Below are 12368 nucleotides of genomic sequence, written 5' to 3'. Positions count from 1 at the left end.
GTGAAGTAATGGCTGGAGCTCAAGGAGCTATCTTGGGTCAGGAGGTGATATGCTAAAGGTGGTAGAACAGCAAGAAAGGAAACTGGGCTGTGGCGATCATAAAACTGCCATCCAACCCTGCAGTCTTTATTTGCAGATTCTTCTATGTGAGACAGAAATAATCTGCCACCTTGTTTAAGCCATTATTATTTTGGGTTTTACTGTTCCTGTAATCTCATTATAATTAGTAGGGTAGTAGAGAGGCCCCCTTTCCCAAGAAATGAAGGATCATGTTTGAGCAGTGAGCAGTTATCTTTTGGACGTTTGCCTAATTCATGTTCATGTAACACACTGTGGGAGCTTCTTTCTTCCTAGTTGTAATATATGACCAGATGGTGCCAATCAGTCTCTTTCATTTTTGGTACAGTTCCAACGTTTTCTGGAATTACTGAGAGCTCTCTGGATCCACCCCTCCCTACTTATGCAGATAAAGAAAAATAAATGCACCTTATGCATAGATATAATATCTGCTCTACTTATACTCTTCTACTTATCAAAATTAACTAAAAATATCCTATTATAGTCATACTTCTTCGCTCAGTAGACTAACTACATTTTTGTACATTGTATAGTTACTTCTTCCTTTTTGAAAATCACAACAGAGTTGTGGATTTTAAAAATTCACCTTGTTCCAATTAACAATATTATTTTCCTTTTGATTATCAAATTGTCACAGAATGTCAATTTGTGGAAGCCTATTAAGATTGGTTCCTTTGCCTTCTCAGCTCTACCCTACATTTAAGAAAGCACCTTTGCTTTTTGTCTTCACCAATAGGTTCCAGGCCTAGAGTTATTTATGACATGGAGCTATTCTCCAAGGGACCTTGAGTCCTTTTAAAGGAGAATAATATCTGAGGCAAAGCTTCAGGTGCTAAGAATGCATATCAGATTTTTTCCTGATGTTGTTTCTATGCCGCTTTAGTGACAAAATTTGAAAAAGTTATTTCTTTTGAAAACCACAAATTCACAATTGGTATTTCCTATTTAACTCAGGCACTACCAAATCCTTTTTTATTTGACTCTGACATACAGTTTTACATTTATTTTCCCTACAGCATACCTGCTTGTATCCTGTAACCCCTGAACCCAGTTGTAATGTCGTGTTCTCTCTTTAGTGATCCTATAGGGTCTCACTGAGCATCATTCTCTAATTACTTTATTGATAGATTCATCCATGCTGGGCCAATGGGACAGAGAGGTGAGACACAGTTTATAATACTGGCAGGAGAGTGGTTGAAAGGATGAATTATGGAATCCAAGGAATTTTAAGGAGGAGGATAAGACAGCACAAATCAGGAGAAAGAAGAGAGGTTGTGGGATAGTGTGGGACAGGTACAGTGAAGGTCCCTGAGAGAGCTGGGAGGAAGGAGGTGGTGGTCAGAGCATGAAGTGATTGAACTTGAGACTACAAAGGTGGAGCAGTTCTAGGAGGGGGCCACGGTCATTGATGTGTTCCATGCCTGGAGATCTACAATTGCCCACATGTGACCTACCTCCACCTCCAGCTGCCAAAGGAACCTTTGTATACCCACTCTCGGCCAAAGCAAACATACACACCCATGTCTTGGGTGGGGAGATGAGGGCCAGAGTCCATCTGGGATCTTCCACAAATAGATGCTGGGTTCACCGTCGGCTGGCTGCCCCAATGTACGTGAAAAATGTATACCGTGTTCAGGCTGGGTGCATGCCCCCTTCCTGCCGCACCAGCCACAGGCTCTGGGCTGCTCTGTGGCCCTCCCCACAGTTCTGCTACTGGCTGAGTCTCCCTCCTGCTCTAGTCCACACAGTGCTGGCTCAGCTTCTGACTGTGCTGGCCGAGATCTGTGATGCTGGCACTCCTCACAGGAAGGAGCCTGCTGGGTATGCTGAGGCTGGTCCATCTGGTCCCCTGTAGGGGCCTGTCAGGCTCACCTGTACCACCTGTTCCCCAATAGCACTGAGCAGGAAGCTGGGTTGGAGTTGGGGGGACAGGAGGAGCAGAGTCTGCAAAGTAGCACAGGCCTCCCTACCTGCCAAACCCTGCCCTGATCCTAGGGCTGCAGGCAGAAAGAGATGCAGTGAGAGGCAACTGTGAGGGGCAGGTTAAGAGGGGCAGGTCCCGAGACACCAGAGCTCTACTCTTCACCTTGGATGTTTGGTACAGGGTCCCATGCAAGGACGTGGAATAATAAAGGCAGCCAGAGGGAGTCTCTCTCCTGCCCTGAAGATGCTACTTCTGGGGCAGGAGAGGGCAGAGGGCAGGGGTCAGGGGCTAGATTTCCTTCCTTGAAAGGCTTGAGTCCTCAGAGTGGGAAAATGAGGAAGCCAGAGAAGCTTGAATATTTCCAGCCACCCAGCAGGTTCCCTCGACGCAGGCGCAGAGATACCCGGTCCCCAGGGTCCAGGGGCAGTAGCACAGAGCTGGTGGCTGCCTCCCGGGTCACGTCTGGGTCGTTGGCAAAGGCCGAGATGACAGGCCATGTGTTCAGCATCAGGCTTACCTGGGGAGGGAAGCCCAGTTAGCACCTCTCCCTAGTCCTTGTCCCGGGACCCCCACTTTCCTGAGGGCTTCCTTCCTTCTCTGCAGCCCCAGAGGGACACTCTGGAACCTGGGAACCTGAGGCTCAGAGCACCCTCCTGGGAGGGCTGAGAGGTGGCCGGTGTTGCACTCTGTGCCTCCTTCACAGTCTCTGCTAGGCGGGCCCTTTCCCGCCTTGCTCCTGACCCCCCAGGATGCAGGCCAATGGAGGTCTGCCTGCGGATCCCCTGGGCTCCACTTATTTCCCCCTTCCCTTCCCCTCCTGAGCTGGGGATGGGACAGGGCCTAGGGTTCAGGTCACCTGGACAGTCTGGCGGTTGTACACCTTCACCACATGGAACCGGAAGCTGTAGACGCCCCGGACGGGGGCCACGAAGGAGCCTGAGGCCCGGTCAAAGCCACCGCCCTCGTTCACCAGGACCTGTGAGAAGCGACCCTACTGAGTGGGGCTTGGGGATGCCTGGGGCTAGGGGAAACCAGGATTAGGGGGAAGGGGCAGTGAGTAAGGAAAGGAAGGGGTGGCAAGTAGACCAAACAGGAGGGATGCACGGATTCAAAAGCAATGGTGAGAAAGGGCAAGGAGGGTGTGGTGGGAATGAAGGGAAGGGAGACGGGAAGAAGGCTTGGGGGCAACTGGCCACAGCAGGGCTGTTTCCTTAGCAGCAGAGTGGGTTTGGACAGTGATTCCAGGTCTTTGCAGGGTAGAGGGATTACCTGGTCGAAGTATATGGCTCCACTGGTGCCATTGCCGATCTCTCCTGCTGGCTCGTGGTGGTGGCTTCGGACTGCAGCAAATGCCACTCTTCCAGGGGGTGCCTCTCCCAGGGCTGCTCCCCCTGGCCCCCCTGCCGCAGCTCGGCTGGGCTCACAGACCACCAGGCACTCACCTTCCAGGAGGACTGGCTCTGTCCCCTCCTGGGCCCACCCTGTCCTCAGGGCCATAAGTGTCAGGGCCAAGGTCAGCCAAGGGCTGAGTGAGGGACCTGGTGGCCAGTGTCGCTTTGCTCCCAGCATGGTTGAGTGGCTCTGTGACCCACAAGCCTTCTCTGTTTGCTCCTTGGTTTTGTCCACCTCTCCTCCAGGCTCTCACCACCCCTCACGCTGCTTCTCAGCCCTCTCTGGGACTCATGGTCACCTGGTCTTGGCATCTCCCTCTCCATCCCTCTCTGTGCCCCACGACTCTGTCCTGCCTCTCACTCCTGCTGTCACTGCAGTTCCTGCCTCCTACTCCTGCTGTCACTGCAGTTCCTGCCTCCTCGGCAGGGCACAAAATGACAGCAGCTGGGCTCTGGGAGGGAGAGGAGAAATGAGGCAGCCATACAGGAGGGCTACAGCCAAAACCCCAGGGCAGCCCCTCCCGAGAGCACTGAAGGCTGGAACTGGGACGACAGAGAACATGGGTGTCTGTGTGAGACTGTGAATTCTTGTATGTGTATGTGTGTGAGTGTGTGCGTATGTGTGAGACAGCTCCTACAGCTCCTCCCCTCACTCCTCCCCTCTTCAAAATCCGTCGCAAGTCAGCAGCCCTCTTAGCAGCATCTTTTCCACCGTTGGAAAAAAGGGAGTGTCCTTGTGTTTTCCCTGCAATTGTTTTGGTGGAAAGTGCTTGGCCCAACAGTGTCACTGTCCTGTGACCCTGGGCCCGTCTCTTTCTTTCCTTGGTCTTCTATATCTTCATCCGAAGGGACTGCATTAGTCCGTTTAAGGCGCTCTTCACCTCCATCTCTCCATGAAGTGGTTCCTCATTCCTGAGTAACAACTCCGTGGAGCGATTGAAAACTCAGAAGAGCGCGGAGACGTGACCCGCAGGCTTGGAGCAAGAGCGGGCGAGAGGGCGGGGCCGGGGTGGGGGGACGAGTAGGCTGTGGGCGGGGCCGGGGGCGGGGACCCGGCTGGGGCCTGGGCCCGGGCCGAGGCTCCGGCCGCCGGCGGAGAGCAGCCTGCAGCTGGCGGGGGCGGGCGCGCGCCGGGGCTCGGTGCAGGCCCAGCCCCGGGAGGGGCCCAGCTGACTCCGCCCCCGGCCAGGAAGTGACTCAAAAAACTGTTCGTGATGTGGGGAAGAGAGGTCCCCGTTGGGTGAGGAATCGGGAAGGCCCGCCCAGATTCGGGCCCCCCGCCTTTCTTCCCTGGGCCGGGGGCGCGGGCGAAGCTGGGGCCGGCGGGCACCGAGCGGCGCCGGCGGGACTGAGGCCGCAGCGGGCGGCGAGGCGGGTAGGCGCGCTCTCCCCCGCGCCCGGGCCGCGGGAGCCAGAGGCCGCAGTGCAGAGCGCAGTCGGAGGGCGGCAGCCGCCAGCGGCTATGGGCGGGGCCCGGTCCGACCCCTGGGCCCCGCGTGGGGCTCGTGGCCCGACCGGGGGGTGTAGCAGACTGCGGAGGAAGGGGGAGGGGTGGGAGTGGCTAGAACCTTGGAAATGGCTGACAAGGGACCCAGAGGACAGCCCAGTTCAAGCCCTGGTGAGGATTCATCTTTAAGAGGCCGTCTTGGACTCGGAGATTGCAGAGACCCGGAGGAGAGGGACTCTTTCGTCACCTGTCCCCTCCTTCTGGCCTCCAGACCCAGCTGGACCACCCCCCCCCCGCCGCCCCGCCCCCGCTTCCTGCTCAGGGCTGTGGTCATTTTCCAAAGGCCACACACCCATCCCAGAGAGACAGCCTTCCTTGTTTATCCATGACTTGTCTCCGGAGAGAAGGCCCTTGTGTCCAGATAATCTGACATTCCCTCCCTATCCCCAGGCTGTACTGAAGTGCTGGTTACCTCTTGGGTTTACCAGTTTGGTAACTAGGTGCGACCTGTTGATAGCTGGTGTAGGCCAGGAGACCAAATTTGGGTTGAGGGGACATTGAGGCTCTGAACTGCTTTCCCTCCTTCCAGGGCTGGGCGGCCAAGGAGCCATGCCTACCTGGGGGGCTGGCTCCCCGTCCCCTGACCGTTTTGCGGTGTCTGCGGAGGCTGAGGACAAGGTGCGGGAACAGCAACCCTATGTGGAGCGCATCTTCAGGGTGGGGATGAGCGTCCTCCCGAAGGACTGTCCTGAGAACCCTCACATCTGGCTGCAGCTGGAGGGCCCCAAGGAGAACGCCAGCAGAGCCAAGGTGAACACCTCTCCCTGACCCTTCTGGGAAAACAATGACTCCCTCCCCCGAGGAGGCAGAAGAGAGGAGGGGCTGGGGAGGATCTCCACTCTTTGCTTGTCTCACTGGCCCTGAGCTTTGAGGAACTTCCAAACTCTCTATTTGTCAAGAGTTTTGGTTTCATTTCTGCTGCGATGACCCAGATTCTGCCAGGGCTTGGAGATTAGTGACTCAGTTCAAATCAGTTTTTACTCTTTGGGGGAGAAGAGATAATTTGGTTGGGCAGGCAGGCTCCACCAAGGAATTCACTGTGGGGTGGGAGGCCACACTGATTCCTTTGGAGTTAGTCAGGACTTACAGTAAGGCACGACCAAATACCATCCTTGTGGTCCTAGTTTGTTTCCTTATCTATAAAATGTGAATAATAACAGTACCCACCTCACTGAACTTATTGTGACTTAGATAAAGCATGTAAAGCGTGAGTTCGGTAAAAGTTGTCAATGATGATTGTTATGATGGAAATATACAACACGCATACACACACATAAATGTTTAGAAGAGACAGCCTTTTAACCAATTAATTATAACAGTTTCTTAAGTTGAGGCAAGTTCTAAATGGAAATTCAGCCACGGGCTGTCAACTGAAAAGGCAAAGAAGTGAGTTTCTCGCTCCCCTCGTAACCACCACGTTTTTCAGGATCTGTAGGGCTCCATAGCTCTCCTCAGGCATCCTGGAGCTCAGAGGAGAGCAGCGGCCCCGAAGGAGCTATTGGGCCACTTAGGATTCCAGCAGTCTCTTTTTTTTTTTCCTACCTCCCCTCCCCACCTTTTCCCCCAGGAGTACCTGAAGGGTCTCTGCAGCCCAGAGCTACAGAATGAAATTCATTACCCACCCAAACTGCACTGCATCTTTCTGGGAGCCCAGGGCTTCTTCCTTGATTGCCTGACTTGGAGCACATCAGCCCACCTGGTGCCGGGGGCGCCCGGCTCGCTGATGGTCAGCGGCCTGACCGAGGCCTTTGTCATGGTCCAGAGCCGAGTGGAGGAGCTGGTGGAGCGGCTGAGCTGGGACTTTCGGCTGGGGCCATCCCCTGGAGCCTCCCAGTGTGCTGGAGTGCTGAGAGAATTCTCTTCTCTGCTGCAGTCCCGGGGGGATGCCCACACAGAGGCCCTGCTGCAGCTGCCCCTTGCTGTCCAGGAAGAACTGCTGAGCCTGGTGCAAGAGGCATCCAGGGGGCAGGGGCCCCAAGCATTCCCGTCCTGGGAGTGGGGGAGCCCAGGTCTGCTGGGTGCTCAGCACCAGGGAGTCAGGAGTCCCCTGAGTGACAGCAGGGAGTCTCTGGACACAGGACCTGCAGGGTGGCAGGAGTCACGGGGAGAGAGATGTGCTATGGAGAAGGAGGGGACAAAGCACGGTGGTCCCAGGGAGATGGATTTGGGGTGGAAGGAGTGGCCCGGGGAAGAGGCCTCGGAGAGACAAGTGGCCTTCAGGCCACAGTCAGGAGGAGGAGAGGCAGGGCAGGCAGTGCCTCTGAAAGGGAAGGCCCTGGGGAAGGAGGGGGTGCCTCAGGAAAGAGGAAGGTTCTGGGTCCAGGGCGCCCCTCCTGGCACCCAGGGCCCCTGTCAGAAGGCAGCCCAGCCCCGGGGAGCCTCCCTCCTGCAGCGGCTCCATAATGGGGAAGCCTCACCTCCAAGAGTGCCCAGCCCCCCACCGGCGCCTGAACCCCCTTGGCACTGCGGAGATCGAGGGGACAGAGGAGACAGGGCAGACAAGCAGCAGGTCGTGGCTCGAGGTCGGGGGTCTCCGTGGAAACGAGGCACCCAGGGGGGTAATTTGGTGACTGGCACACAGCGTTTCCAGGAGGCCCTCCAGGACCCTTTCACCCTGTGCCTTGCCAATGTGCCAGGCAAGCCAGACCTTCGCCATATTGTCATCGATGGCAGCAACGTGGCCATGGTGTGAGTACCTGGTGGGGCTGAGCGTCCTGGGGAGGGGGATGAGATGACGAGATGGGCAGTTGCATTCACCTTGGGGATATGTGCGAAGTGGGGGGCAGTACAGCCAGGCTGCCAGGCCCCCCTGGGGGTCCCAGAATGCTGACCCCTTTCCACTGCAGGCATGGCCTCCAGCACTACTTCTCCAGCCGGGGCATTGCCATTGCTGTGCAGTACTTCTGGGACCGTGGCCACCGCGACATAACTGTGTTTGTGCCTCAGTGGCGTTTCAGTAGGGACTCCAAGGTCAGAGGTGAGTTGGGACTGGTCTTTTGTGTCCGGGGATGGGCCCTGCTTCCACCTTGAGGATAACCCCATTCTGCTCCTCTTTCTCTAGAGAGTCACTTCCTGCGCAAGCTGCATTCCCTCAGCCTGCTCTCCCTCACTCCCTCCCGGGTCTTGGATGGCAAGAGGATCTCTTCCTATGACGACAGGTACTTGCTTCTTTCTTGGTCACAGGCTGGACATTCAGGGAGCCAAGTGGGAGACTGAGGGAGAGACAGAAGCTCCTGACCCTTCACACTGTCTGTAAGCCTGAGTCGTGGGACAAGGGTCAGTTCTCCTCCGCGTGCCCCTATGACTGGGGAGGTAAACCTGCCCCGCAGGCAGGATGAGATGGATGGTGGACAGCTCTGTTTGTCCACTCATCCTTCACTTTTCACTCATCAAACTAAAGGATGCCTCATATTTATACAGTGCCTTACTGTCTAGAAAATACTGGTTTAATGGAAAGATGGGAAAGCCAATGACGTGAATAGCTGACAAATGCCTCTTACAACCTAGATGTCCAAACACATAGAGAAATTCCCCAACCTTCTGGAAAAACCAGAATCAATGTTCAAAATAACGATAAATGAAAAAACACATTCCATGCATAGGAAGACTGTACAAAACATGGTATAATAAAAGACAGTGAAAGATCACTGGTCTTAGAATTTGCAGGTCTGGATTTGAGTCCCAGGTTGCACAGTCATTGACTGTGGAGTCTCTTAGTGGATTAATCTCTTTGTCTCAAGGTCCTCTTCCATTTATTCATCCTCCTTGTGAATGTCAAAAGAAGCTAAGGTATGTGTTTGTCTCACTCAAGGTGCTGGGCAGGAGGGCAGTGATGTTCCTTAGTTTTTCATGGATCCAATCAAGTGTGGCAGAGGGCCTACCTCTTGTACAGAAGTGGAGACGGAGGGTCAGAGTAGTTAATTTTCTTGGCAAAGGCTATGAAGTAGCAAAGGGAAAATGAGAACTTAAAGCTGCTAGCTGGTTTAACTGAAAAACACGGGGCACATTCCCTCCCCAGTGTGCACACAGTGTGGGAGATGGGCGGATTTTAAAAGCTAACTAACCGATTTAAAAAAACTAGTGACAAGTTCTTTATTCTCTAGGATTTTCGGTTTTAAATTAAAAACAAGTTTCCAAACTGAAGTGATTATATATTTTGTTTTTTCAAACACTTAGCTCTTACTCCCTAACAGGAAAATGGTATTCTACAAAAAGTTCACGTTCTCCCGATGCTATTCTGTTTTATGTCTAGATTTCACAGGTTATCTGCGCTATGGAATCTTCTTTACACGCCAGCACTGACACAGTTAAAACTGAAGGTTGAGTCAGTTGTAATACATTTTGAAGGCACATGTCTGTACAGTGGTGTACGTCCTGATAGGCAGACAGCACAATATGAATTTGGAATTTTGCCTAGTTACAGTGAAAAACACAGTGGCACGTAGCACAGGCCTACTGAATACTGCGGAACAACGTATGATGTAATGTGATAATAGTAAAATATGCTTAACTTGAAAATACCTTTTGTACCTTATATGATACCATATACATTTTTATGTCATCTTCTTAATTTATTTCCCAGACAGAAACTCAGAACCAGACACCTGTCACACCGAATCCTGATTACTAGTCCCCTCTATACCACAATGTTTTTCAAATACTGACTGCCTGCTTAGTACTAGGTGCGTGGCCTGCCGAAGGAAGCAGGAATGCAGGGAATCAGGGAAGACCTGATTCTCGACTTCAAAGAGCCCAAAGAAAATGTAAACCAACAGTACAGAATGGAGAGGAAAAGGATCCCCCTTCTGGCTGGGGTTTTGTGGGAAGAGAAAGCTTTGAGAGCTTCTGTTGATTGATTGACAAGGACATGGGATGCGTTGGAGCTCTAGGTTTTAAACCTGTTAAAAAGGACTCACCTCCTGAGTCCTACCCCAGTCCTGTGGAATCAGAATTACTAAAGTGGGGCCCAGGCATTTATTTTTTTAAAGTTCCCCTGGTGGTTCCGTTCATCAGTGAGGTTGGGGAAGTACCTTCCAGATGGAGGGAATAGTTTGAGAAAGATGGAAGTCGGACAGCACGGGGCATGTTTGAAGAACAGGGTGTAATCTGATCATTGATTTTGGCAGGAGCTGAGTACAGCAGGGAGTATGGGGTGAGATAAGGCCATAAGAGTGGCTTGGAGCTGGGTTCTAGATGGCCTTGGCTGCCAGGCCTGGGCATGGGGAAATACTCGGTAGATAAAGGGCAAGTTTGGAAGACTTTTGTGTAGGAAGAGCATATTCTCTTGGGGGAGGTCAGGAGAGACTGGAGGGTGGTAAGTGGCTGGGGGCAGGGGACCCCCTCATCAGGAGGCTATGCAGTAGTACCATGCTTGCAATGTCCAGGTAGCTCAGATGGTAATAGTGGGACTGGAAAAGAAGGAAGCAGAGTGGAAAGCCTTTCAGAGGAGAAGCATGATGGATCTGTGACTGATTCATGGGGGCACGGTGGAAGAAGACAGAGCCAGAGCCAGATCTTTCTGTTTCATGCTATTGAGGCACGAATTGTTGAGTGGAGGATTGTGGTGACTTGAGGGGATGCTATTGGGGAACCACCATGGATTCATCTTTCATGAGTTTCCTTTCTAACCCGTGGCACCTGTATGCAGTCAGTCACCTGGGGGCTGGATCAAGGTGAGGGGGCCAGAACTCCATCACCGGAAGTGGGTCACGGGAGTCAATAACGCTCTTTGGGGTTGGGACCTTGGAGAGTCCCAATATGGCGGCCGTGGTTTTCGTGACAGGTTCATGGTGAAGCTGGCTGAAGAGACCGATGGGATCATTGTCTCCAATGACCAGTTCCGGGACCTGGCAGAGGAGTCTGAGAAGTGGATGGCAATCATTAGAGAGCGGTGAGGGAGCCCTCCCCTGAGCACAGGGCACGGACTCAGACCTTTCTCTAAAACCAGCTCTGCTCTGCCACCGGGTGAGGACTCTGGGAAGGGGCTGACGTTGCTTTGCGAAGGATGGTAGCTGGCAGCTTCTGATGGTGTTGGTCTTAACTGTCCGGGAGGTGGGCAAAAGCCCCTCTGTGACCACACATTCTCTGTGCCCATCCAGCCTGCTGCCCTTCACCTTCGTGGGAAACCTCTTCATGGTGCCTGATGACCCACTGGGGCGAAATGGCCCTACACTGGATGAATTCCTGAAGAAGCCGGTCAGGTAATGCCTCAGACTCTCCTAGGCAGCCCTAGCTTTTGCTCTGCAGGAGCCTTGCAGGCCTGGAGAATTGGGGGAAGAATGACCTCAATCTGGGCCAGCTTTATTCTGTAGTAGTTCAAGTTGCCTTGCGCTTGGCCCAAGGAATCCTGACTCAGACCCTCCTGGCTGGGAGGGAAGCTCCTGTTTCCTGTTTTCCCTGATCAGTGTGTTGGACGGAGTTATTTGGAAGGTACTTGCTTTTACTTATAGCCAGCTGCATTGAGCATGCCCTCTGTTGGACATAAAGTGATTAATTTATTAGACTAGAACTAGATAGTGGCAGCTTCACCTTCCAGGTTCCAAAGGAACAGGCCATCTTCCCTTCAGAAGTGGGTTGATACTGCCCCTCAGTGGTCAGTTTCTGGAACTTCAGGGTCACTCCCCAGAGCCCAGACTAGGCAGGGCAGTTGACTGGGAGTGGAGAGCAGGGAGGCCCACTGGGCTCTCACCTCCCTCGAGGATGCTCATCAGTTCTTCCTGTTCCCTCTGCTTCTTCGCAGGGCACAGGGGTCTTCTAAGGCGCAGCATTCTGCCAAGGGCTTCACAGAACACAGTAATCAGCAGCAGGGGAGAAAAGAAGAGGAGAAAGGCAGTGGTGGCATTCGGAAGACGCGGGAGACAGAGCGGCTCCGGCGCCAACTGCTGGAGGTGTTTTGGGGCCAGGATCACAAGGTGGACTTCATCCTGCAGCGGGAGCCGTACTGCCGGGACATCAACCAGCTCTCTGAGGCCCTGCTCAGTCTCAACTTTTGAGCCTCACCTGTCTGAGTGACTGCCACCCCGTCAGCTCCAGCTTCATCCAGCTCAGCTCATTCTGTGAGGGTCCCTCTGCTGCTCAGACCCTGACCCAGTCTCACCCTGAGTTGGTGCTTTGTGTCAGGGAAGCACCAAGGAAGTGCATTCGTGTGTGGGGAATGCTCTTGCCTGGGGCACTTTGGGGACAGGTCTGTAAGGTGACCTGATCTCACCTTGAGTCAGGACCTCAACCAGCTCTCAGGAGGTTCTGCTCAGCCTTAACTTCTTAACCTTGCTTTATGCAGGGTTTCTGTAGGGAATGGGGGCTGCTGGGAAGGGTGGGTCACGGAGATGGGGACTGTCGGCCCCTCCTCCACGCTGAGCTGGGGATGGAGGCTAGGGTGGGTGGGAGGGGAATGTAGAACAGGTGGCCAGGAAGCTAAGCCTTTCCTCCTCCTGGCTGCTGCTCTGATGGCCAGAGGACAGGACGAGTC

General features: G+C 53.7%; 2 protein-coding genes across 5 annotated transcripts; one reads left to right on the top strand and one right to left on the bottom strand.

Annotated features, from left to right (window-relative positions):
* Positions 1 to 838: 838 nt before the first annotated feature.
* Positions 839 to 3994, bottom strand: CBLN3 (cerebellin 3 precursor). Its single transcript, XM_060004757.1, has 3 exons — positions 3272 to 3994; positions 2859 to 2978; positions 839 to 2519 (listed from the first exon to the last, which is right to left on the bottom strand). Exons 1-3 carry the CDS (start codon positions 3569 to 3571, stop codon positions 2322 to 2324), a joined length of 618 nt encoding a protein of 205 aa, XP_059860740.1. The 5' UTR covers positions 3572 to 3994; the 3' UTR covers positions 839 to 2321.
* Positions 3995 to 4577: 583 nt separating this feature from the next.
* Positions 4578 to 12277, top strand: KHNYN (KH and NYN domain containing). Of its 4 annotated transcripts, none has more exons than XM_060004751.1 (8): positions 4578 to 4633; positions 5430 to 5650; positions 6468 to 7588; positions 7747 to 7877; positions 7962 to 8058; positions 10683 to 10790; positions 10999 to 11100; positions 11640 to 12277. In XM_060004751.1, the coding sequence occupies exons 2-8, from the start codon at positions 5450 to 5452 to the stop codon at positions 11890 to 11892; spliced, it is 2013 nt and encodes a 670-aa protein (XP_059860734.1). In that variant the 5' UTR covers positions 4578 to 4633; positions 5430 to 5449; the 3' UTR covers positions 11893 to 12277. The 4 variants fall into 4 exon arrangements, with proteins under 4 accessions (XP_059860734.1, XP_059860733.1, XP_059860732.1 ...); XM_060004750.1 differs by having other exon boundaries at positions 4592 to 4768; positions 11640 to 12276; XM_060004749.1 differs by lacking the exon at positions 4578 to 4633 and adding an exon at positions 4834 to 5011.
* The last annotated feature ends 91 nt before the right edge of the window (positions 12278 to 12368 follow it).

Source organism: Delphinus delphis, chromosome 2 (genome assembly GCF_949987515.2).
Source record: "Delphinus delphis chromosome 2, mDelDel1.2, whole genome shotgun sequence".
Classification (NCBI taxonomy): domain Eukaryota; kingdom Metazoa; phylum Chordata; class Mammalia; order Artiodactyla; family Delphinidae; genus Delphinus; species Delphinus delphis.
This window is presented reverse-complemented; position numbering and strand designations above follow the sequence as displayed.